At 49.2% G+C, this 27632-nt stretch overlaps 1 protein-coding gene across 2 annotated transcripts in view; it reads left to right on the plus strand.

Moving 5' to 3' along the window:
* Positions 1 to 27632, plus strand: part of HEG1 (heart development protein with EGF like domains 1) — a 313164-nt gene that overhangs the window by 264760 nt on the left and 20772 nt on the right. For both annotated transcript variants that reach the window (XM_069616645.1, XM_069616646.1), the window contains one exon: positions 11978 to 12152. In XM_069616645.1, the coding sequence (XP_069472746.1) occupies positions 11978 to 12152 (175 nt within the window). The remainder of the gene's footprint in view (positions 1 to 11977; positions 12153 to 27632) is intronic.

Genomic DNA, 27632 nt, shown 5'->3' on the forward strand with positions numbered 1-27632 from the left:
CTCTGTGAGCCGTCGATGGCCTTGCGTGAGACTCCACGCAGATTGTGGGCGTGGCTTGCGCAGAGGGCTGGGAAGGGGGCAGAACACCAGAAATGGGGAAGTACTTGCGAAAAAGTGGACATTCCGAGGGATGGCCTTCGGGCAGTCCCTCGCATGAGCACAATTGCGCGGCACGAGACGTATTCATGGATTCGATCGTGCAACCTGTTGACCGGCATAGGCCCACGCAAGTCCTTCATATTATCCGCCACCTGAAGGCAGGCGTAACACATGCGCATATGAATGGCAGTGCAGAGGTCGGTTTGCATGTCAGATTTTGGGATGTGTAAATGCAACTGGGGTTCAGATCCAACTTAGCAGTGCGCGTACAGTGTAGCAGGGTACAGGGATGGTTTAAGGGGGGTCGCACAAAGATTTTTTGAGATTTCAACCGAGTTACGATTTTTCCTACGCGTGTTGTCGAGGTGCCGGATATGGTTCCGGGGGACCCTGCGGAAGGGCCCCGGAATGCAGGCCTGCTTTCAGGGGACCCCATGCACTGCTTGAAGGGTGTGTGTATTTGTGCTCGGGGAGCACGCAAAGGTAAGGTGGCTGTTCTGCTTTGCGTGGGGGCGTGTTGGGGGCATCCGGGCAAATATGGTTGCTTTGTTTAGTAAATTCCATTAATACACAGTGCGCGCAAGCTCACGCAGTTCCCTTCTCGGCACGTGGCCCCTGCAGGATTTCTGCCCACATTTCCATGAATCTGGCCCTTAGTCTCCGGTGTGGTTTTTGCTTTTACACCAGTAATGCCATGGCTATCTTTGGCACCATTTGTCATTATTCAAAGTATGGGATGTTTCTAAGTAAAACTATGAAATTGACACAGGCTCGTATTACACACAAAACGTTAAACATACTTTTTTTCACAGATACTAATCTTTCAAGAAATAAATCTTGAGGCTCAAAATTCAAACGCTAGACACTATCTTTGTCAAGATGGGTTTGCAGATGGTCCTATTTTTAACTCCAATGGCCCGTCTTAAGCTCAACTTTGCATCTCATGATTTGGAGTAAGGGGTATTTTTTGCAGGAAGTGTGATAATGATGTTGGTATGCATTAAAGTAACCCATCACTTTCATACATCGAGGTGGATTCTCAAAGAATCATGTGACATACTACTTACATCGCATAACTGTATTTATAAAGAAACTTGCCACTGAAAGGAAATATGTGACGTTTACATTTGATTCACAGAACACCCCACTAAACTATAATTGATTGTCTGAAATGGACCCCTGCTCTGGAATTACTAACTCAAAGTAAAGCAAATTACAATTTTACAAAAACCTTTATAATTCTAACACACATCCCTTTTTTCTCCACACATCTCATATAATTTACGTACACTCTCGCTCACTTTGGCAACCAATACTTAATGTACACCTCGTAGAGCTCAGATTGAACGCAAGTTTGTCCATAAAGGTGTTCAAGTCATTGTGAAAGCATGGGGGCATGTACTTCCTCACAGTTCATACGCTTGGGTTGACACGCAAACACACACTTTGCAGTTCAGGCCTCGCAAATGTGAACTCACTCTCATTATGTCTGCGTTTCCTCGACGGCCCTCTCGGCTTTAGACGTACAATGAAACCCTTTCTACTCCCTAGATAATTGCAGTTGGAACTCTTTCTGTGTTTTATAAGGTATAAACATCCTAGTGCCATGATGCCTCTCACGAGGCGCAATGTTTTGTGCTTCATGAATACTTAACTACTTACCTAACTAGGAAAAAAGGGAGATTCCTGGCTATCTTGCAAATTGAATTTTTTGAAAAAAAAGGGTTCTCCACGCTTTGTGCGTTTCTTGAAAGGTGTAGGTTTATTTCACCATATGTGTGGACTCTTAGTCCTCATAGGGGTCAGCCGACACGTGTTTCGACCTCATGGGTCTTTATCAAGGCAAGGGTTGAATAGGTCTGCCCCGGATGGTGTCCTGGATTGGTCTGTAAAGATCCTGTGTAATCACAATGTTGGTCCTGATGGACCTTCTATCGGGATTCCCTGGAGCGTTTCCTGCTGCCGCGTTTCACCAACGAACACGGAGCAGCTTGCTCCTTTAGGGACATGTTGGGTGAGTTTCCTTTAGTGGGAATCATGTGTAGCTCAGGGGCAGCTTCCTGGAAGATCACCTCTTGCTTTGCTACTATTAGGCAACAACCAGTTGTTTGCATCCATTGTTCAATAGCATCCAGGAAGCGGGTCACTTCATCATGTGTGTACTCTCATCCAGCTATTGATTGATTGATTGATTGATTGATATTTTATTTCTATCGCGCTCGTACACAAGTGTTTCAGAGCGCGACAAGGCAAGGGAGGAGAACAGGGGAGAACAAAATAGCGATCTTACTAGGCCCAGTGACATTGAGAACACGCAAGTGCATGGGAGAGGGGGAGCGGAAAAGTGCATGGAAGGGGGGAGAGGTGGAAAGTGCGAAGCAGAGGAGAAACAGATAAATAACAATAAATAAATAATAACGGCAACAAACAGTGGTAATGCAGACAGCAATTTGCAAGTTCTAGGTTTAAGGCAGCAGACAGGGTAGGTCTGATAAGTGTAGGAAGAAAAAGGGGGGCTGTATGGGTACAGATACAGACCCCAGTGCAAGGGGTGGCCCGGAGGCAGTGCGGGAGGGTGGCAGGATGAGCAGGTACCTGGGCCCAAAAGAAAGAGGGTGGCCAGGTGCATGGTGCCAACAGAGAACAGATCAGCAGGGGAGAGGGGGAGCGAAGGCAGAAGAAAAGAGGAAGGTCTTGAGGTGCTTCCGGAACCGGAGATGGTTCTCCTCAAGTTTTAGAGTGGCAAGGAGGCTGTTCCAGAGGGAGGCCCCAGCCGAAGACAGAGATCTAACCCCAGCTCGTTTCTTAGAAAAACGACTGACCCTGAGTGAGTTGGAGGTAGAGGAGCGAAGAGCTCGAGAGGGGAGGTATTTGCGGAGGGATAGCTGAAGGTATTTTGGACCCAGGCCCAGAAAGCCTTGTGGACAATGCAGAGGGTTTTGAATGTAATTCTTGCATCCACTGGGAGCCAGTGGAGAGATTTCAGAGCTGGAGAGATACGATCCCAGGGCTTGAGGCCAAGGACAAGTCTTGCAATCCTGTTCTGGATTAGTTGCAGAGGGCGGAGAGTAGAGGCAGGTAGATTTAGAAAGAGGCTGTTACAATAGTCCAAGCTAGAGAGAACCAGAGCTTGAGATACTATGAGCTTCTGGGGGAAGGAGAGGAAAGGCAGAGTACCTCTGAGGAGGTGCAGTTGGAAATTTGACTTTTTAGAGACCTTAGAGATGTGGGCAGAGAAGGAAAGGGTGGAGTCAAAGATGACCCTGAGTTTCTTAGCCTCGCAGGAGGGGGTAGGAGGAGGGCCAAGGGAGGCCGGACAGAGAGTGAGGGGAAAGGATGGTGAAGGTGTGCCGATGAGGAGGATCTCCGTCTTGCTGGCATTCAGACAAAGATCATTGGCGGCACACCAATCTTGAATGGCAGTTAGGCAATCAGAGATGAGAGAGGGAGAGGAGGTGGCAGAGGGCCGCTTGAAAATGAGTTGAGTGTCGTCAGCGTAGCACTGGAAATTTGAGCAGAAAATGGCAATGCAGTGGGCGAGAGTTGCCAGGTATTGGTTGAAAAGCCAGGGCGAGAGGTTAGACCCCTGGGGAACACCACAGGTAGAGAGGAAGATAGATGAAAGGAAGGACCCAAGTTGGACCTAGGAGGGTCGATCTGAGAGGAAAGATGTCAGCCAGGCCAGAACCTGATCAGTGATACCCAGGTTTTCACGGAGACGGTTGAGCAGGATGGTATGGTTGACTGTGTCGAAGGCAGAAGAGAGATCGAGGAGGATGAGGACAGATGGAATGTTAGAGTCAAGGTTGGTGAGCAGATCTTGACGGATGTTTTGGAGAGCAGTTTCCATGCTTCTGGCAGCTCTGAAGCCAGACTGGTGGTCATGGAGACAGCCAACAGAATTGGAATGAAGGTTAAGCTGAGAGATGGCCAACTTTTCCAGGAGTTTGCCAAGAAAGGGAGTAATGGAAATTGGGCGATAGTTAGCTGGACAAGAAGGATCAGCTCTGGGTTTCTTGAGAAGAGGATGCACAAAGGAGTGCTTCAGAGGGGAGGGGAAGGATGCAGAGGCAAAGGAGTGGTTGCAAAAATCAGCAAGGGCCAGAGCGAGGGTGTGAATGTGGTCCTTGATGGTTTTAGAGGAACAGGGATGAACCTGTTTTGAAGAGGCTTTCATAGATCAGACTTGTCTAGCAACCTCGTCAGGGGTGAAAAGAGGAAAGAACGAGAAGGATGGTGGGAGGGTGGCTAAAGGAGGGTCAGCAAGCACAAATGGAGAGGGAAGAGGAGGAGTGTGGGTGGAGAGGGTGGACAGGATGTCCTGGGTTTTTGAAATGAAGTGAGAGGCAAGGGCATTGCAAAGAGCCTGGGAGGCAACAGGAGGGGTAGAGACTGCAGCAGGGTTGGCCAGCTCCTTGCAGATTTTAAAGAGTTCGGCCGAGTTGTTAGATGCCGCAGAGACATGAGCTTGAATGTGCTATGGCTAGATTGGTGCAACTGTCTGCATTTCATATGGAGTTTGGGCCAACCAGGAACATGAGATGGAGCAAAGGTGCCATATAGATGGTTACATGCTTCGGTGCCAGATGCCAATCTGGAAAAAGGGGTGAAAATGTGCATGATGGCCCAGTTCTCCTCTCCCCCCAACTTCTCTATGGCGACCCCACGGCACTTATCCATCACCCCTTCATATTGACACGTAGCACTTCCTCCACTATCCCGTTCCTATATCATGATCTACTGTCTTTGTCCCGGGTTCATGTTTCCACCTCCCCATCATCATCTGGTTTGCTATCCACATCCTCATAGTCATTGTTAAGCATACTGGTCCTCTGGTCTGTAAATCAATGTTAAAATGTTTTGTAAGCATTCCTGTGCTAAACATGCTTTGTTTCCCTTGTAATTTTCAATAAATAAATGAATACATTTACTTCTGCCATTCCTAATGTGTACAGCAACAGAAACCCAAGCTCATTGAACTGCTTACAAGGAAAGACATCTAGAGAGTATCCAGATACAATCAAACAATGCCTATTTGTGAATTGTACCTATTTTTCTAGAGTCTACTCTTAACACCCAGATCCATCAAATAATACTACACTAAAGTGATTTACGATATAGGTGCATCTTCAAAGAAGATATAAAGTGCAGAAAGAGGATATGATGCACGCTTACCATGCTCAGAACATAAAGCCCATTACAATACAAAATGCAGGAGGGCCATGACCATGTCTTTTTGAGCTGCCTCCTAAACAGACAAAAGCCAGCCCGCACTCTCAAAGACAGTTTATTCCATGCCCACACAGTGTCCCTGGAAGAGGAAAAAGTAGGGCAAATAAAAGAATATGACAACTATAACAATACACAGCTTTGGTATAAATGTTAAGTGATTCTGACTAAAATGCCCAAGACAAAACCTGGAGTACATCCAAAAACATCAGACATCATCACAGTGCTCACTGTGTATTCTGTCAAATGACACTGAATGATGGTGCTACAAGGAATACGTATGGTTCAAGCACTGCTCATGATATAAAAGGAGCAGGCTGGATGCAGTGCTGACCAATCAGGATGCTCAGAACGCAGGCTGTATTGTCTGGTACAATCCCGCATTCCGGGCAGCCTGGACAGCCAGTGCCCCTTCCGTTGCACGCTCTCCCTCCACTACTTAGCACCTGTGTAGTTTTCTACACGGGAGCTAATGATGGCTTTTCAAAACAAAAACAAAAAACACCATTAGCACAGCTCCAGTTCTTCTGGCTACTCCACCACCCCAGGATGGCCACCCTCAGAGTGCCTCAGAGGGTAACCATAACAGCGGTATCGTAATGCTCCTCATTGACCCGTTGTTCCTTTTCTTGGATGAACCTGAAGCCGGCAGGCGAGAAATCCGGCCACAGCACTAATGCCCACATAAGGCCCCCTCCTCCATCAGGCCTCCTTCTACGATTCCCGCCAAAGCGAGAGGATCTCCTGGCTCCCCCTCCTACAACCCGACCCTGCACTGATGGCAGCTTACTCGGCCAGCAATAATGCATGCCGACAGAGGCATTGTTAGGGTGGCTCAGGGGGCTACAGCCCTGGGTCTTTTGGTTGTAGCCCCGGATAGAAGCTCAGGGGTTACACCCAAAAAGGCTAGTTAGCCCCAAGTCCCGACAGTCCCAGAATTAGCATGGCCCTGGATCTTTTCCAGACCTAGCAACACCCTTGCATGCAGGTAAGCCCATCGGATGCATGCTGCCTTGTGGTGCTGCACACCACTCGTAAATAATATCCCAGGCAGCAGCAGTGCCCTTTGTCACCGGCACCAGATTTCACCCCCGTCAGTCTTGTCTTTGCCAGGCCCTAGGAGCACGCAGTTCCAGCTCAGTTGGATACTCCACCATGCCAGCATGGCCGCCCTCTTCCTCAGCACCGGAGTGCCTCGGAGGGTAACCATGACAACGGTATTGCGATGCTCCTATTTAGGCCATTGTTCCTTTTCCTGGACCAACCCGAAGCCAGCAGCTGAGGATGCCGGCCACAGCACTAAGACCCACACAAAGGCCTTGTCTGAGCCTGTCAGAGCGTAAAGGAGCACCTCTCCTTGCAATCTTTTTACCTGAATCTGTACAACTTTTTGTTTCATGGAACTTCTACTTGCTGCGGTAAGCTGCCGTAAGGTACAACGCTCCATCCTTCTTGCCCGGTATCGACTACTGTTGCTTACCTCTTCCCCTCTGCCCATCGATAACTACCTATCAACCACTCCCATTAACACAACTATGCTATGCATGCCTTAGAGTGCCTTGACAAAATGCCTTGTCTAGAAATATCGAATTTAGATGTTCCTACTTCTGTGCAACCACTTTAGTTTTGTACTGAGAGTGCCTCGTCTATCGTCTAGAAAAATCGAATTTAGATGTTCCTATATCTGTTAAACCACTTTCTTTTCTGTGCTCAAGGTGACTCTAGAGTGCCACTCACATAGGTGAGACATTCATACTATGCTCACTGCTTATTTTGCTGTGCTTACAGTGTTCTTACTGCGTGGCAGCCACTTGGTTGCTATCCCGCTCCCCATAAGTGTAGCTTTGCAAGTCTGTGCACCTGTACCTATCTGACTCATATGCTGTGTGATGTTGCCCCCTGTAACACGAGGTGAGGCTTTAGCAGTACGTGTAACTGTACCTATTTGACTCATATGCTGCCCGATGTAGCCCCCTGTAACACGAGGTGAGGCTTTGCCAGTGTGTGTAACTTCACCTATTTGACTCATATTTCAAAAAAATGTAGCAGGCGCTCCTCTCCAGAAAGAACATGGCATGATAACCTGTTCTGAGATGAGAGTTTGCAGCACACACTTTTTGCTCACTGTATCTTTCACAGATGGGAAATATCCATTTGCATATCAGTCTTTGTCCCGCCCACATGGACAGTCCAGCACCGAAATGCTATGGCAATTCCACTCTGAACAAGAGTACCAACAGCAACCCCATACACATGTTTCAGCCTTGTTGTGCCTCATCAGTGAGGCGAAGCTGTGCCTCTCTGAGCACAGTGAGCAGGGAGTCCACGCCTGGTTTCCCCCAGGTAACTTAGGGTGACCAACCCAAAGTTCCTTGCAAATATTTCAAAAAAAGGTAGCAGGCGCGCCTCTCCAGAAAGAACATGGCATGATAACCTTTTTTGAACTATTTGACTCATATGCTGCCTGATGTAGCCCCCTGTAACACGAGGTGATGCTTTGCCAGTGAGTGTAACTTCACCTATATGACTCATATGCTGCCTGATGTAGCCCCCTGTAACACGAGGTGAGGCTTTGCCAGTATGTGTAGCTGTACCTATTTGACTCATATGCTGCCTAATGTAGCCCCCTGTAATACGAGGTGAGGCTTTGCCAGTACGTGTAGCTGTACCTACTTGACTCATACACTGCCTGCTGTAGCCCCATGTAACATGAGGTGAGGCTTCGCCAGTCGGTATACACACTATGTCTGACATTAGCCTCAGTGCTTTAAGTGGGCCGGGGCCTGCCGGGGCCGGGCCCCAGCAGTCTCCAGAAAGTGGGGCTGAGCCGGGGCCCAGCCGGGGCCCCCCGTCCCACACAACATTGCGGGATGCATTATCCCGCCGCGGCCGCAGCCGCGACGGGAGATGCGCCCGTCATTATGTTGGCCAAGCTGACAGAAGTGCCAGCCAGCCACAGCGACGCCAGCTGAGGCTGGCGGCACTTCTGTCAGTTAGTGTAACTCCCTCTGATGACCCCTCATCAGGGTCATCAGAGGAAGTTACTGTCCCTTTGTTTTCCCTCCCCAGGTCACTGACCCCCGCGGGCTCCGTGATCTAATATGCAGATTAAATCATGGAGCCCGCGGGTTCGCAGAGGGTCAAAGACACCTCGGGCTCAGTGATAGCAGATAGATCACAGAGCCCGAGGTGCCTTTCTCCGTCGGCAAAGCTTTATAAAAGATGCCTTGAACTGTGTACGTTTCAAGCCATCTTTTATAAAGGTAGAAATATTTCTATGTTTATAAAAGACGGCTTGAAACGTGCACAATTCAAGGCATCTTTTATAAAGCTTTGTCGACGGACAAAGCCACCTTGCGGTTTGTTTTGTCCGTCATGCCTTGAATTGTTTACGTGTCAAGCCATCTTTTAGAAACATAGAAACATGTTACAAATATCTATGTTTATAAAAGGTGGCTTGAAACGTACACAAACCATAGTAAGGTAAGCACACAAGTGTGCATAACTTACTATGGTTTGTGCACTTTTCAAACCACCTTTTATAAACATAGAAATATGTAACATTGCTATGTTTATAAAATATGGCTTGAAAAGTACACACACCATAGTAGTATGCATACAAACATATAAATGCTCACATACATTTATATATTTGTTTGCGCACCTTACTATGATTTGTGCACTTTTAGGCTACGCCCACAATGAAAGCCACGCCCCCAAACGAGGGCCCCCCCTCAATTTCTTACCCCACTTAAAGCACTGATTAGCCTTATGTTTACGCTTGAACTTCACCAATGTACGACATACTTCTGTAACTAGCGCCTAGATGCCTGAGGGCTTTGTGCGCTGAAATAAATGACAAATAAATAAAGAAAAAGAAAAAAGAAAAAGAAACGTACCTTTGTTGTGCAGGCTGGTGCCGTACAGTTCTGCTGTCAGTGAAGTCCATTTTCATGTTGATGATGTCCCAGTCAACAGCATGGAAAATGGACTTTACCATCAGCAGCACCATTACCACCCATGTATGTAACTGCACGGGTGCTAATGGCGATATGCCTTTACCCTTTAGGTAAAGGCACTGATGCCCTCATTAAGGCACCCTCGCTTTGCTCAGGCCCTTAACTTGAGCCGCGGGCCATTACCGATAGGGTTGGCCCGCCGCCTCGTGGCACTTTTTTTTTTCTGTGCCCAAACGCTGCAGCGTTTCTGGAACAGAAAAAGAATGCTAGTACTACTCCGGTCTTGCGGGGCGGGGTATTAATAGCAATAAGCCCCTCGCCGCGGGGGCTTTACGGAGTCATGGAATGCGACGGCGGCTCGGGGCTTATTGCTTAATTATAAACTATTTGACTCAAATCGTAAACAATGATGCATGCCAAGATCAGTGGTAAACATATTTAATGAACACAAAATCATTTGTTTGTGGTAAATCAAATCAAAATGACATTGCTATAGATGATCCTGCGCACCGTACTGTTGTGTGTTCTATTTTGCCCAATGAAGCTCTTCTGTGAATATTCTCATTAATGTGTGTACAAAGTGATGTCCCCAGGGTAATGCATTTACAAGGTGAATATATACCCTGCGGTTTATAAATGTGCTATGGAAATGCAAAGATTTGACTTCCCCTGTTTCCATTGTCAAGGACACACCATTTATCTACCATCTAGAATAACGTGCACATGAGTGGAGCGTTTAACCTTATAAAGAAGTGACTGTTAATAAAAAACACCGTATTTGCAAAGTGATTGTTAACTAACCGGATCCCTATTTGTGCGCAGGATGCCGCTAAGCAAATTGGCCTTCAGTGTTAGTGGTTTATCATAGTCAATGGTGAGCTCTCAAGCAAGTCATAGCCCAGAACATCTGGAGAGCCGCCGAACAAAACATTGTGTTAAAATGACATGAAAGTTGGACATCAAAAACAAAGGCCTCCTTCCATACTTTGATGTGATTTCAACTCTTGCTTTTCTTAGCAATAATGGCCACATGATGAGTATGATCTAGAGCATAAGGCTTTCTTATATGTAAATCCTACTTGGCAATAGTGGTTAAAGCCCTGACGATCCCAGACTTGAGGGCACAATTGATGGATTATTGGCCACTGATGATATAAGAACCCCCTATGTACTGCTCATTTTGACAGTGTTTGTAGAAGTCATTCCCCCCAGGGACCACCAAAGTAGGTCTTTCTGTGCTTGAATCATTAAGGAGGCTTTTTTCCCAATGGACCTTTGGATTATCAGCTGGTATGCTATCATTTGACTCTTTTGCTTTTTGAAACTGTATTTTTTTTAGAAGTGTTCTATCACATGGCTCAACTTATAGAGGATGCAATCATACTGTAAGATATATGTGTCGGACATATTTTACAAATCTGCTTTAACAAGGCATACACAGAATCACTGGGCCTCATTACGAGTCCAGCAGTAATCCTGCCGGTGCTACCAGCGGGTTGCCGTCGGACTTGTAGTATTTTTCCGGCACCTGACTTCCCTGTGCCACTGTGAGATTACAACTCCGGCAGCACGGGAAGTCAGGCACCAGTAAAATGTAAGTCCCCGCTTCCATAGTGGCCCATAGGACCAACAGTGCCGGTGCTTCTGTCACGAGTCTGCCTACCGTGGCCGCTGTTCCCAGCAGGGTCAGACCTGTTGAGCACAGCGGCCACGGCAGGCAGACACGTAGTTTGCTGGTCCGGAAACAGGGGTGCCGGTGAGCTTATAATGAGGCCCACTGTGTCCTTTTATGTATAAGTATGTGAAGACACCTGCAGAAAGCAAACAATAGGGAAGAGTGGAGCAGAGACGTAGACAGGGTAGGGCCTGAGCGGGCAAGGCCCACCCACAATCTGTAAATGCCCTCTCAGCAGCGCTGTCGGGCCTTTACAGATGTTAATCTCACCGCGGTGGGCCCAACTTCATCAGCTTCAGGCCCCACTTGTTAGGCAATCCTGGCTACGCCTCTGGAGTGGAGAAGAGGGAAACAAAAGCCAGAGGGAGAGGGGGGACGAGAAGAGAGAGGGTGAGAGAGGAAGAGACAGAAAGAAGGTAGAGAGTGAAGAGAGAGATAGAGCGAGAGAGAGACAGAGAGAGACAGAGTGAGAGAGAGAGACCGAGACAGAAAAGAAAGGGGTCCTCGACTAAGAATATCCTCAGGTACAGTTATCATTCTGATACCATGTGAAGCTCATTGAAGGCTTCCCAAGTGTCCTCCTACCGAGGCAATCCTTATTCGGTGGAAAGAGAATTTTCTCAGACTTTCACACTTTGCATTCAGCCGCATCGCCAGTGATGGCCTGTTTGCAGACTCCCACAGTTTCATGATTTCTTTTGTATTGATCATCAGAGTCCTCGGTAGCCCCTTTGGATTTCCTGACTCTATACCAGTATGAATGTAATCACGAAGGGCACAATTAAACCTGCTGTTCTCAGGATTGGAGAAAGGTCCTGCCCAAGAAGGCAACGCATGGCATGGGACATGTGCTGTGCTGCTCTGGTTAAAATATGATGAAGAATAAAATGTGCTATTTTGTGTCATAAATGAACAGCTACAAAAGATTGAATGTAAACTCAATGTTTGCTCTGGGCAGGGCAGGCGTTAACATCCTTTAGAGTTATATTCTCACATTTGAATCATTGCGTTACAGAAAAAACAAGAACGACATCAGCAAACTGATCTTCAAGAGTGGTGATTTTCAAATGTCACCCTACGCAGAGTACCCGAAGAATCCGCGCTCGTCTGAGTGGGGCCGGGAGGCCATCGAGATGCAAGAGAACGGCAGCACCAAGAACCTGCTTCAGATGACCGATGTCTACTATCCAGTAAGCGCCCTCTTCTCATCTCTCTGTTCTACTTTGGAAATAACAAATACAATTTCACGTCGGCAGGGTGTCCATGAGGCCTTCCCTAAAGGGACGGATGGCCCAAGAATTATAAGCATGATCCAAAACTGTAGCTCAAGGCCTCTAAGGTGGTCTTATGGGATGTTTCCGAAGCTAATCTGACACAACGGGTCACGAGTTGTGAGATGGATTTAATTATGTAATTATGCTCTGTGCCCTCCTTGCTGCCCCATCACTCCAGTGCCCCTCCAGGGACACCCTCTTCTGCTTGACAGTCTCTTTCACACAAACACACGCACGTACGCTTGCGTGGGCACACACGCGCACGGTCCACCCAGGTAGCTCCAGATATGGGCACAGATACTGATAGCAAACACACACACACAACAACAATCCAGATGACTCTGGACATGCCTGAGGCTACGGATCACACATGCACAATGACACAACCTCCCAAATAAATATCCTCTGACTTACCTGGAAGTCTCCAGACATGCCTGTGGATAGAGATAATGCATGGGAAATCACATATACAACAATCACTCGGATTCCTCCATACATGGCTGCCGATATGACCAATGCATGTGCGTGCGCGTGTGTGCTCACACATACACATACATATGCAATCACACAACTGCAAACCGCATAATTCCGGACATGTGTCCAGGTATGGAAACGCATGCACAACCCCACACACAACACCATGACATTCATGCTGATATTCATACGCATGTACAAATACACACGCATGCGCGACAACAACACGCACACACGACAACAACACAAACAATGACCACCCAAACACCTCCAGACATGCTTATGGATATGCCTGCACAAAGGCCCTCACATCAAGCCTCCGAACATCTCCAGACATGCCGGTAGCTATGCATAACGCATGCTAAATCATGCGCACAGTGCCCACCTGGATCCCTATGGACAATCCTGCAGATATCTGGATATACAGATAAAACCATGGACATTACATAAAATATCTCCTGAGGCTAAACAAACCCATCAAATAATGAGAGGTAAACATTGAGCCAGAGAGTCAGGGGTTCATAGAGATAAACAATGAGCCACAGAGGCAGGGTTCATAGAGATAAACAATGAGCCAGAGAGGCAAGGGTTCATAGAGATAAACAATGAGCCAGAAAGGCAGGGGTTCATAGATATAAACAATGAGCCACAGAGGCAGGGGTTCATAGACATAATGAGCTAGAGAGGCAAGGGTTCATAGAGATAAACAATGAGCCACAGAGGCAGGGGTTCATAGATATAAACAATGAGCCACAGAGGCAGGGGTTCATAGACATAAACAATGAGCTAGAGAGGCAAGGGTTCATAGAGATAAACAATGAGCCACAGAGGCAGGGGTTCATAGACATAAACAATGAGCTAGAGAGGCAAGAGTTCATAGAGATAAACAATGAGCCACAGAGGCAGGGGTTCATAGATATATACAATGAGCCACAGAGGCAGGGGTTCATAGATATATACAATGAGCCACAGAGGCAGGGGTTCATAGAGATAGACAATAAGCCACAGAGGCAGGGGTTCACAGAGAGAAAGAGAGAGAGGGTGGTGAGAGGGTGGTAGAGGTAGACTGAACGCTGATGGGGGACAACAACAGAGGAAAGGAGAAAGTGAAAGAAAGAGAGAAAGTTGGTGTCATTATGGATTATGTATAAAGATGTGGCAGTAGCTTCTCTGAAATATTATCTTTACAAATCACAGGTCAAGTCACACCACGTACCAAAAGTGTTAATGAAACCGGCATACATCAACCCCAGTCATGATCAGACAGCTTCACCCCATCAATGACCTTTCACTTCCTATCACTTGTGGTGTGCCTCAGGGCTCATGTGTTTCGCCCACTCTGTACAACATCTTCGCAAAGCCCCTTTTTGATGATCTAGATGGCCTGGGTATCACCTACACTAACCCGCGCTTCAGATCTAACCTCATCCAATGGATTAAGAAGCATGACATTTGACCCTCTACCACACTGCCTACCACTGTCCACTACTGCATATAATTGTATATAACTGTTGCTTAATGTTCTCTGCTACCATTTGTTCATTTGTATGACATATGCCAGCAATGTTTATTAATATTTTGTATTGTAACGCACAGCAATGTAACCTAAGCTGAACAATCCTCTTTTCCTTCTTCAGTGCCCTAATACCTTTGGGTCTGGGGTGCATTATAAATAAATAAACAAACAAACCTTAACCACTTTACTGCAGCATTGATTAGGCGAATGCATCAAGGGCATGACCATCCCTGTCCTTATCATGTAAGCGGTTAACAGAGGTTCTCTTCCTCCTTTATCATAGTAGGCCTTTACCAGTCCACATAGTACAGAGACCTGAACACACACAAATCACGCAATACTCCCACCCCCCTCTGCTCACTCCTATCATCCACTCCTAACCAGCTCCAATATCTGCAAATCTTTTAACAGGGTTGGCACTACTTGTTTCAAGAAATGAAAAATAGGGAAACTGGCATCCAAGGAGTGGTTTGTCCGAAAACTGTCTAATGTGAAAAGAGAGGGGTGAAACGTATAGTGGAGACTAAGGAGATGCACTCAACTGAAATGGCTCAATGGAAACACATATGTACGAGGATACCTAAGGGCATTTCACATGTAAGAAAGCCTGCTATTCTAAATGTGGAACTGGATGACTTATTAGACTCCCACATCATTTGAAATTTCCCAGAAGACACCAGAAGCAGAAGTGAATACTGCAAGAATAATCTTGTCTCTAATGAATCCATGATCAAGAGAATCCAAACATCAATAAGGACAATGGGCCTCATTACAAGTTTGCCAGTCCGGTAACTAAGGTACCAGTAAGCTTGCCGGTACTGTAGTTACCGGACCGGCAAACTATGAGTTCTGCTTGTGGGTGCCTTTTCGCCCACCAGGTTGGACCTGGTGGGCGTACCGGCACCCTCGAACAGGCACTGCCCGTAGCACCGGCACCATTCTGAATGGTGCCGGTGCTACCAGCCTCCCCATTCCCATTGAGCCCTATGTGGCTCAAATGGGAAAATGGGAATGGGGAGTAATAAAGGTTTCGGACCCTGGCTATGGGGAAATACACAGTGCGCCAGGGTTGTAATGGCCGTGTATTTCCACATTGCCAGCTGGGGCCGGAAAAAGTTGCAAGTTCGGCGGCAGCGTGACGGTTTTACCGGCATAGCTACCGCCAAACTTGTAATGAGGCCCACTGTCCATTTAACTCTTCTCTCTCCTCCTTCTCTGCATTGAGCCTGATGCCATTACTCCATGCAGTTGCTAAGAGTAAAGCATCAACCCTCTCGATTGAGTACCAGCAAACTGGAGCTATCATTGATGGCATCAATGCCAGGCATGATGCAAGTATCAAACTCTGCCCCTCAATAGGGGGCTGCTACCAGGGAATGAGAGCATGTGGTAAATACCCCATTATTGAAGAAACATCGTCTCAGATAGTGAGCAAACTATGTCCTCATCTCAAGTCTTCCCACCCTGAGTGGATGGGGAAGGCACACTCCTACTCCAGAATTGCTTGCAGCCAAACAGATTCCTCCATAACTGTCTATCTGAGTTAAGGAAAGTTAAATGTGCCTAGCTGGCTGTAGCAACATCAGTGAAAATCGCAGGGTCATGATTCTAATGGTTACATGTGATATTAGCGAATTAAATTACAGAAAATGCTGTAATAACGAAAATGTTATAACGAAAAACATCGATTTGTAAAAATGTTTTATTTTTACCTTAGCCCACCCCCATATACATTTTTTTTTTTAAACTTTATTTTATTAGCATTTTCATAATGTAACAAACAGGCTGAAAGCTTTACCATGGAGTATACAAGTCACAAGCCCAAAAAAAAGGAAAAGAAAAAGAGCCCCTCCCCCCTCATCCTCCCAAAAAGACGAACCCTCCCCCCCAATAACTTGAACCCAGTAGAACCCCCTTCACAGGGAGACGCGTTGCAAACTTTGTGTGACCGGAGTTCGGGAAAGAGCAAGAATTTCAACTGCGTGTTTGGCTGTGTGTCGTCCGCTGTCCCCCGGGCCGTGGGCGCCCTTTTCCATCCATGTTCCCTCCCAGAGCATCAGTGGACCTCCCATCCCCAGATCTGCTGTACCCCGTACCAGTTAGTCTGGAAAGAGTTCATGTCATTGTTCATCATCGCCGTTAATTTGTCCATCAAGAACATGTTTTTAACCTTAAGTAGCCAGTCCTCCTTTGCGGGAGTCTCCCTGCTCTTCCATTTCTGGGCCAAGGCCACCCTCCCAGCCCTCAGCATTGTTTCCCACATTCTCGGGTATCTGTATACATCCGTATCCTCTGGGGGAAGGCCCAGCAGCACTGTCAGGGGATTATGGGGAAGCAGTTCCTCCGTGACTTCAGCGATCCAACCCCTTACCCTCTCCCAGTATGCTTGCACTTTCGGGCAGTGCCACCACATGTGGCCCCTCGTGCCTGCCTGGTCACATCCCCTCGGGCAGACGGGGGATGTTCCCGTGAACATTTTTGACAGTTTGACGGGGTTTCTGTGCCACCCCTGTCGGATCTTAAAGTTGTGCTCCATGTCCGCTGTGAACAGGTTCCCGTGGAATGCTATTTTAAATATCCTCGACCAGGAGTCCTCCGAGATTTCTTCCCCGGCCAGGTCGTTCCAAAAAGTGCAGAACCCCCTCCTTCTCCCCAGGTCAACAGTGTTAAGGATTTTATACATTGCAGATACCGCCCCCTTCCTGGAGGTTGCAGTATCGAGTAGTTTCTCAAAGGGGGTCATCTGTCTCTTTAGACTCTGGCCCCATGATTGATCACATAAGATACCCTTCAGGCTGAGGTACTCGAATATGGAGATTGACTCCCGGCCGAGGGCGACCCTCAAATCTTCGTATGGTAGGAATTCTCCCTCTTTAAACATTTGTCCAGCCCATTCCATCCCTGAATCTGACCAGGACTGTGCATTACGGAACCCCCTGCTTCCCAGTCTAAGTGGGTGACCCCAAAGGGATGACATCGGGGACGGCCATGATGTCAGATGTGCCGTCTGGGGGCCCTCCCTCCAGATTGCCCAGAGAACTCCCAGTGTTGGGTGGGATTTGAGTCTGTTCGGGATGAATTTGTGTGGGGCCCATAGGAGGTTGCGTACCTTGAGTGGGTGCGCATCCATGTCCTCCAGGTACGACCAGTATGTGCCCATCCCTTCCCTCATGTGTTCCAGGAGGACGCGCAATTGGGCGGCGCGGAAGTAAAGGTGGAAGTCAGGCAGCCCGAACCCCCTCTCCTCTCTAGGTAAGGTAAGAATGGCCTTCGCGGTCCTCGGGGTCCTGCCCTGCCATACAAACTTGCGCACCGCGTTCTGAAGAACCCTGAAGGTCTGGTCGGGGACGCTGGTAGGGAGAGCAGTGAAGAGGTATAGTAAGCGCGGGAGTATATTCATTTTCACTGCCGTCATACGGCCGTACCAGGACAGGATCATGGAGCCCCATCTCCTTAAATCGGCGGTGACCTGTGACATATGGGGGTCATACTTGGCGGGGGCGAGATTAGACAGGTCCCTGGTCAAAAAGATCCCCAGGTATCGGATAGAGGTCTTCCCCACCGCTATTCCCCCCAGACTGTCCCGGGAGTCCAGGCCTGGGTCCCGAGTTCTCATGGGGAGGAGGACTGATTTAGATGTGTTGATCTTTAGGCCTGAAAAGCGCCCAAATGCGGACAGCAGGGACAGGAGGGGGGGGGGTGAGGATCTTGGGTCCACCAGATAGGCCAGGATATCGTCCGCAAACAGGGAGAGCTTGAATTCTACATCACCTCTCCTGATCCCCCTGATGTCTGGATGTGTTCTGATTGCTATTGCCAGGGGTTCCATAGTTAGGACATAGATCAGCGGGGAGAGTGGGCATCCCTGTCTTGTTCCTCGTGATAGGGGGAATGGGTCTGACAATCTACCATTCACTTGGACTCTGGCCTTTGGGGCCCTGTATAACGCGGCCACCCAGTCCCTGATGTGTGTCCCGAAGCCCATCTTCTGAAGGGTGAGTTCCATGAACCTCCACTCGACCCTGTCGAATGCCTTTTTTGAGTCCAGGGAAAGGACGCTCGCATCTAGGTCCGACACCTGGGCGTAGTGAAACAAGTCTATAGTCTTACGAATATTATCTGAGCCCTGTCTCCCCCTAACAAACCCCACCTGGTCACCGTGGACCAGCTTCGGCAGGATCCCCTCCACCCGGCTCCCAATGACCTTGGCCAGGATCTTGACATCAATATTCAGCAGGGAGATCGGGCGGTAGGAGGAGCACTCCGAGGGGTCTCTACCGTCCTTGGGGAGCACTACAATGATTGCCTCCATCATGGAGTCTGGGAGAGGGCCCCCCTCCAGTACCGCATTGAACACCCTGACCAGGTGGGGGGCGAGGGCCGACCAAAACCTTTTGTAAAAGTAGACTGAGTAGCCATCTTCGCCCGGGGAAGTGCCCACCTTCATGCCACTGATCGCATGTTCCACCTCCTCATCGGTCACCGGACCCTCCAACCCCTCCGCCATCTCCCTAGTCAGAGACGGGATCTGTATGGAGTTTAGGAATTCCTCGATCTCCCCCCCGTCCCCCTTGTATTCGGACGAGTATAGCCTTTCATAGTATCGGCGGAAGGCCTCTCCAATGTGGGAAGTATCATATCCCAGCTCCCCCACCTCGTTCTTCACTGCCTTCACCATTCTACTCCTCTGTACCTCCCTCAGTCTCCAAGCTAAGATCCTGTCCGCCCTGTCCCCTTTTTCATAATACTTTTGTTTAACCAGGTGGAGGCTTCTCTCTGTTTTGTGGAGGAGGAGGTCTTTTAGTTGGAGCCTGTAGTCATCCAGGGCGGCCACCCGGTCACGATTTAGGGGCTCCATAGGGGGGCCTCCCGGTTGGAGTTGGGCGATTTTTCCCCTCAGATGCCGTTCCTGGGCTTCCCTTTCTCTTTTCCTCTGGGCTCCCAATTGGATCAGGACTCCCCGCAGGGTTGCCTTAAAGGCGTCCCACAGAGTGTGTGTTCGCACCTCACCGTTGTCATTGAGTTCAAAGAAATCTGCAATGGCGTCAAGAACCTCCTGGGCTAGGACCTCGTCCTTCAGGAGGGAATCGTTACACTTCCATCTTCCCCTGTGTTCATTAAGACCCCCTCTTGCTATGGTGACTCGGACCAAGTCGTGGTCAGACCAGGGGACTGGGTCAACCCTATGGCCAGTGACAAATGGATACAAGGTCTCGTCCACCAGGACATAGTCTATCCGGGAAAATGACGTGTGTACGGATGAGTAGTAAGTGAAGAGGGGGGTGTCCGTTCTAGGGGTCGGGACCGTGTCCACCAGGCCCAGCTCCAAGTTGACCCTCTGGAAGCCCCGTGCCATGATCTCATCAGGTGCCCTGGGGGACTGGGGACCAGCTCGTTTCCTGTCCCGGGTTGGGTCCAAGACCATGTTAAAGTCCCCCCCCACCACCACCGTCCCGTGGACAAAGCCTTTAAGTTTGTCCCTCATCTCCTCCCAGAACTGAATTTGGCCTTCATTTGGGCCGTAGACAACGGCTAGGGTAAGTGGGGCCCCCTGCAGGGATCCCCGCACCATCAGGTAGCGACCCTCTGGGTCTTTCAGCACGGCCTCTTTCTCGAGCCCCACGTTCCTCGCCACCAAGATGGCCACCCCTCTCTTTTTATTTTTGTGGGATGCACTGAAGACCTCCCCAATACCTCCTCCCCGGATTTTGGGTTCCTTCCCCCATGGCCAGTGGGTTTCCTGCAAAAAGAGGATGTCGAGGTTGGCCCTTCTAAACTCTCTGCAGACCAGGGATCTCTTTGTGGGCATGTTTAAGCCCCGTACATTGAGGGAGCCCACTCCCAGGGCAGGCAGACTATCAGCCATAGTCCCAGATTCCCTCCCTCTCGGTCAATACCCTTGTATCTCTTTTCTTCACGTGCTCCCTTGGTTCTACTTTGTGGTCCCCTTTGTTCCCTTCCCCTCCCCCCCGGGTGGGCCTAGAACACCCCAACTGCCCCCCGTACCTCAACCGTGTCTGAACAACCCCAACTCCCGTAAACACCCCCACCCCCCTCCCCGGCGTCCAGCCAATTAGTTCTGCCATTGCTGGCTTTTGGCCGAACCACCAGCCTGCCCACCTCGGCCAGGCATTTCACACATAAAGCTCATCCCCTCAAGCCCCCAATGTTCCCCCCCGGCTGTAATCCGACCATGTGTCCCCTGTACTTGCTGTTCGTGGGGACGGTAGTAGTGGTAGACTCCCCGAATCTGCGCATATCTGTCCCGGATTCGGTGGGTCACCCCCGTTCTCAGTCCTCGGGGTCGTTTCGTTCTCCTGCTTTTGCTGGGGATGGGGTGTTCATTTTTTTAAATTTCCTTGCACCGGTTCGCCTTCTCCTCTCTCCGGACGGGCCGGGGCTATTTGTTCTGAGGTTCTCTGGTCCCACTGGTCCCCTCCGGGGATGCGGGTCCACTGTGTACTCTTGAATAGCACTCCGGATGTCTTCTTCCGTGATCAGGGTTGAGCGTTGGCCCATGTATTCAAAGTTCAGGGAGAAGGGGTAGCCATATCTATAACGCACGCCCTTTTCTTTGAATAGTAGCGTAAGGGGTCGGCACAGTCTGCGCTTGGCCAGCGTGTAGGAGGAAAGATCCTGATATATTGAGACCTGAGCATTGTTGTAGGTGATTTCTCTGGTCTTTCGGGCCTCCTCCAGCACCTTTGTCTTTTCCGAGTAATAGTGGAACCGGACCAAAATTGACCGGGGGGCCCCCGCTCTGCCCCCTGCCCTATGTACTCTGTCGAATGTGGGCTCGGTTGTCATCTCCTCTGCGAATAGGAGGGTGATGATGTCCTTCACTATTCGGGTGACGTCCCTCTCAGTTTCCCCCTCCGCTTCAGGTACCCCGAAGATTCTGAGGTTGTTCCGCCTCTCCCTGTTTTCAAAGTCATCCATCTGTCGGGCCCTTTCCTCGTCCCTCTTCTCCAGGGCCTCCAGCCTCATGCATAGTTGTATGTCCTTGGCTGCTGTTGAAGATTGGTTGGCCTCCACTTGTAATAGTCTATCTTCGACCTTGTACACCCTCTGGTCCATTTTTTCAAACTTCTGGGCTATATCGGAACGCATATCCCTGATTTCCTGCAAAATCGAGGCAAAGCCTCTTTTCATTGCTGCCGATGAGGGGGCCGCATCCTCGGGTTGGGCCATAGTTCCTTTGGGGTTCGTACCCATGTTACCTCTGGGGGTCTCCTGGAAACGGTATCCCTGTAAGGCTTCTCGCCAGTTCATCTGGTATTTACCTGCGCCTCGCAGTATCGACCCCCGCCCACTCCGGGTCAGTACTCGATCTCCCTCCCGGGACGCGGGTGCAAGGGGGGGGAGGCCAGGCGAGGCCGCTCCGCTCGCAAAACAGATGGGTCTTGGCTGTTTCTTGTGGGATAGTCTTTTCTTGGTGGGGGCCTCACACCCCGCTCGATGTCTGCCGCAGTGGTCCGGGGCTTCTTCTGGCCGCCCCGTAGAAGGGTGTCACGTGTGGCCTGGGCCGGCGGGGGCGGAGGGCACCACGACCCCGACGCCCTGCCCGAGGGCTCTCGTGGTGTGGGGGGGCGGGCACATGCCCCACCAACAGTGGGTGGGGGCCTCACACCCCGACCACCCCAAGTTCTTCTATCCGTGGGGGGGGGCGGGGCACCCAAGACTGGACCCCCCTGGATGGGGTCGATGTATTCCGGGGGGCCCCCCGCGCTTAATCCGGGTGTGCGGGGAGATATCCCCACCCCCGCCAGCGGGGGAGCGGGCCCGGGTCTCCCCGCGTCGCTGCCGCTCACTCTCCTCGCCTCCCTCCTCCGGGACCCCGAGGGCCGCGGCAGCCCGCCTCGGGGACTCCTGATGGGGGCGGAGGGCGTCTGAGCGCCGGTCCGCTCCGCTCAAGCGGATCCAACCGCGAGCGCTCCGGGACGGTCTCCCGGGCCGGGGGCGTTGTTCCGTCGCTTCTCTGTTCCGGGCGGTGGGGGTGGAGGGGGGAGCCCGTCTCCCGAGCTGCCGCCGCGCTCGCAGTACTTCCGGCCTCTCGTCAAGGCGAGGAGGCCTCGTCCCTCCTCTGGTTTGGGGCCCGTTCGGGCCGCGTTCAGGTGTTCAGGCCGCGTCTTCTTCCACTGGACCCGATCTCGGGAACCCCGGGGTCGTCGGACTCCGCTCTTTCTCTCACGGGGTGCCCTGAGGGTTCACCCGTCCCATTCGCTGCGTTGGGCCCGCCAGGGGTGTCTCGGGGGGGGCTCAATTCCCTCTAGACGCCTGGCTTCGGGGAGAGCAGCACGTTCAGGCAGCCATTGCCTGCGCGCCCCCTGGTGGCCTCCTCCCCCATATACATTTTAAACAAAAATTAGATATTTATTTTTTATAACATTTTCTTTATTACAACATTCTGTGAAATGTAATTTGTTAAAATCTCTGCATACCGATTCTAATTACTATTTAAGCAGGATATGTAATGGGTGGTCAATAAATCTAGTTCGACCATCTTGTATAATGGGCTGCAGTCTTAGGCACAGCGCTTTACCAGACCTGGATCTTATTATCAGAGTTGCCTTATGAGGTCATACTTGGAGCTGCATCGCTGTCCGTTTCTTTTGATGTACTATAAGGATACTGCATATTGCCAGTACACTTCAACCGTTCCATGTTTTACCTTTGTACAGTCAATAGGGATGCACCAGCTGTTATTCCAGATGTACACGGACGGTGTAGATGTACAGGTCTGCAGGTCCGCCTTTGTCTAGAGAAGGGCCTCCGGTCATGAAATCTAGGACTGGCTAAGGTACATATATTCTGGATGAAAGGCAACTTCCTGGGTTACATTGACCCAACATCTGAGGTCTAAAAAGGTAACCCCAGCAATCTGTGCAACCTTGACTTGCTTTGGTGGAGCCTTCAGTACAGCAACACCAATCCAGCTGTAAATGAAAGCCGGTAGGAGGAAAAGCCATCGGGATGTACGACTGTGGCCTCTGAAATGCCTTAATGCCAGCTGCTAAGAACATTACCAGTACTCAAAGCATTTAAAAGAGCCCTGAAATAAATCCTGCACAGGCCCAATGGGAGCCCAAAGACACGTATGCTATCACTCCAAACCATCCTACAGCAATGCACCTATCTGTCTGCAAATGGATAGGAAACACAACTAAGGGCTGAAGGGGGCACCCACACATAGAAACGTCCTGAGTGGCTGTGAAAAAGAAAAGAGGACGTGAGTAACCTGGGTGTTCCCCTTGTTCCAAGGTGCCCACTTCTGTAGCAGGCACTAAACGCTTGGAAGGAAATCACACCGCCCCTGGTAATATTACAGTCACAAGCCTTAGCTAACAAAGTGTCAACTCTCCAATCTAAAATTGCCAAGAAAAAAGCATCACTCAGCTTGGATGCAAAGCCTAAAATGTCTACCACCCCCCCAAAAAATAACACTGACACTCCTCGCTTCAAGTTCTCCAAAGTTTCTATTATTGAGACTGAAAAAATCATTCTGTCACTAAAACCATCAAACTGTCAGGGGGACCAATGTCCAGCCCAACTGATAAAGGACGCAGCCAGAGACCTAGCTCCCTTTATCTCAAAATTCATTAACGCCTCTTTCACTACAGGATCTATACCAAGTAACTTAAAAGAATCTTGGGTTCTCCCACTACTTAAAAAACAGACGCTAGACCCAGCCATACCCAGTAATTACCGCCCAATCACCACTGTGCCATTCCTCCTAAAAATCATAGATAAAGTGGCATACTCTCAAATTCAGAAACACCTCGAAACTAATAACCTGCTGGGAGAACGGCAGTCTGGTTTCCGTCCCCAGCACTGAACCGAAACAACCCTCTTAGATCTAAAAGCACAAATTGACGAGCTAAGGGATCAAGGAAAACCAGCTTTACTCCTCCTTCTGGACCTATCAGCTGCATTTGACCTTGTTGACCACAAGGTCCTTTGTAGGCATTTGGACATGGCTGCGCACTTCTCGGAAGAAGCCATAGACTGGATCCAATCCTTCCTCAATAATAGGACCATGAGAGTCTTCTCCACCACTGCGGCAGCAGACCCTATCCCCATTACATGCAGCGTGCCCCAGGGATCGTGCGTCTCCCCTACACTCTACAACATCTTCACGAAGCCCCTTTTCGATGATCTGGACCTTCTTGGTATCGCCTACACTAACTATGCAGATGATACTCTGATTCTCCTACCACTTACTGATGATTATGATAAGGATTTGGCCTTGGTGAACAGGGTGTATCTCATCATCCAGGCATGGATGGCCACTCATGGACTATGCCTGAATGATGACAAAACTGAGATCATTATCTTTGGCACACCCGCCACCCTCAAAAAACTAGGCCCCAACTACTTCTCTTTTAACATAGATAATAACCAAATCACAACCGCTCATGAGGTAAAAACCCTGGGTTTCTACCTGGACTCTACCCTCTCATTCAACAACCAGGTGAACGCGATGGCTTCGGCCACGGCCTTCACCTGCAAATTGATAAGAGCAGGCAAACCCTTCCTGTCCAACAATAGCTGCATCACACTTGCGAGAGCGCTCGTGTTATCAAAGTTGGACTATTGCAACTCGCTCTATTTTGGGGCCAACAAGGAAGTTATCAAAAAAATTCAAATCTTACAGAACAACGCGCTTAGACCAGCATTAGGCATTCCCAGGAGAGCCCACATCACCGAACTCAGAAGGGCCAACAACTGGCTTTCTACTCAGGAGAAAATCCAGCTAAAAGTGGCCTCGCTTGTTTACAAATGCCTAAACAATGCCGCACCATGCTACCTCTCTGCAAGATTTATGAGAACAAAACCTACAAGACTCACCAGATCCGTTAACTCTAACAACATTTCAACTCCCAGATTTAAATTAGCCAGAGTCGGTGGCTGTAGCTTCCAGGTTAAAGCAGCTCAACTTTGGAACTCCCTACCACCCACCCTGCGGACAAACCAACCATACTTCACCTTCCAACACAACCTTACAAAGTGGATTAAAGACGCAGACAAATAACAGACCACCATCCCGCCTGGATGTATCCTGCAGCCCTCTCCACTTCTGCACTCTGCACACACCCACTGCCCAGCAGTTACTGCCTGTTCATGTAGAACTGTAAATACGTTGCTGTGTATTTTGTGTACATATATTCCTTGTATATTTCTTGTTTCTTTTTGCCATGTGTTTTTCCTGTAACTAAGCTGTAAGCCGTCTTATAAAAATGCGCCCGGTTACCCCTGCGTCTGATGCGCAGTACAAATAATTAAAAAAAAAAAAAAAACAAGTGGCGCGCTTGCAGCAGAAGATAGGTGCACTTTTTGTACCAGGCAAATGGAAGCATGCCAAGAGCATGATATAACTACTTGAGTTAATCATGTAAGGGTTCACTTCCTGTTGTCCCCGGAAGCTTTCCCTGGAGCTACTATCCTAGCAGGTTCTGCTCCCGTCTGAGAACATGATCAAATGCTGCAGAGAGCAGACATCCTGTGGTCGGCATTACATCTGCCAGTGCAGCTGCTGCCTCCACTAGTGAGCAGAAGAGAAATGGCCGCTTGGAAGTCACGCCTCTGTCAGTGGGGGTGAGTAAACCCCGCAGTCCCACACTTTGTGGGGAAAGCTCCTTGACTTGGGAAGGGAGGCTTTTCCACATGTACGCGTGCCATGACTGAATCTGGAGAACAGCCCAGTCTTACCTCCCAATCCGATTGCGGGCGTCCAGGCTCCACTCCGGTCCCTTACTCCTCCCTCGGGATCCAAGTACAAGACAGGAAGGAAGCCCAAGAAAAGAGGTCAGTGCAACAAGATTGGGCTATGCTTTCTCCAGGATCAGTGACAACAGAACTTGGAGGGAGATGTCTAACATCAAGGATGCCGTAATGCACACATATGTCAAAAGCACAAAGAGATTCCGGGGCCAAACTCTACTAGCCTCAACCACGTGCTAACATTAATGTGAGATGCGTTATTTCCAGTGGTCGAAGCGTACGAAAAGAAGTAGTGGAACTATGTTCCATAGTAGCCTGCCCCCACCCCTCACAAAGCCCATCGGCACGCAACCTCCCACGCACAATACAAACCCCCCAAGCGCATGCGCCTGCTGTTTAAAGTAACGTTCAGTGCACTGAAGTGCAAGTTTCAACTTATTACACTTATTTTAAATCAAAACCATTCCGGAATGGTTTCTTTTTATAATTAAAGTATTGGAACAGTAAACACAATTTAAAAAAGTACAAGAGCACGGCTTCCAACAACTTCCACCCACTATGACCACTGGTTATTTTTCATCAATTTGTTGGCACTGGACCTGGCCATTGAGTCAAGGTCATCCTGCAAGCCTAGCTAAGGGCTTCCCGGTGACATGCTGACTCGGTACGAGCAATTATATCAATGAAACGTGATAGAGAGACGAACAGTTAGTGTAGAAGCCAGAGGAATAGATAACGAGGGAGGCAGAGTGAGAGAGAAAGAGGTAACACAAGAGTAAGAGGCAGAATGACAGCTAGAAAGAGATCGGGAAAGAGACATAGGTAGAGGGGAGAGCAAAAGAAGACAGAACATTTAAGAAAAGAAAGTCGTGCACGCACACACGCCCACTTTAGCTTTCTCTCTCTTACTTTCATGGTCAAAGTTCTCTCTGTATTATCTCTGGCTCTTACTATCTAATCACATAGAAAGGATGACCCACCGAGGTCGTAAATTCCACTATGAGGAAGTCGCTTGAAGGGATTTCCACGCGACACTTCAGCATTAAACTCATCCAGGAATTAGCACAATACAGGTAATAGTGACACAGCACAATAATATTATTTGCAAATGACATGCACAGCGGTTTCAATATGATTTCTGAGGGATGATATCATGCATCAGGTGAAACAAGGTAGCATTGGCAGGTTACCAGCAGACTCGCCTTACCGTTGGTGTTACGGGTGCCGGCAACAGCAGTAAGTTATTCCATGGAGTCCCATTGGACTCCGTGGCATGGGATTGCGCCTATCACTGGCACCAATAGTAATGGTGCTGGCAATGGGGCAGTTCTTTGTCAGTAGGGGCCTGAACTCCGGGCAGGTCTGGCCTGTTGGTAGTTCAGTGCCCCTTACAGCCCGTTTTACCAGCATTTTACCCAGACCGGCACACTTGTGATGAGTGCTGTAGTCTTCCGTTTACAATTGAAAAAATAACACTACATGTTCCAGAATTCAAAGAAAAAGGCCCATACTGCATGACCCTTGTGCACATTAAATGCTGTCACTATGCTTCAGATCTTAGTTTGGAGGGAGATACAAGCATTACTTCTTCATTGGCCACAAAACTGCTCAACCACGTAGTGTTTTTTCTTTTTGTTCAAAAGCAACAATTCCATAGGATTAGTCAATCCAGAGACTCGCACTAG

This window comes from Ambystoma mexicanum, chromosome 9 (genome assembly GCF_040938575.1).
Source record: "Ambystoma mexicanum isolate Mex_15411 chromosome 9, UKY_AmexF1_1, whole genome shotgun sequence".
NCBI lineage: Eukaryota > Metazoa > Chordata > Amphibia > Caudata > Ambystomatidae > Ambystoma > Ambystoma mexicanum.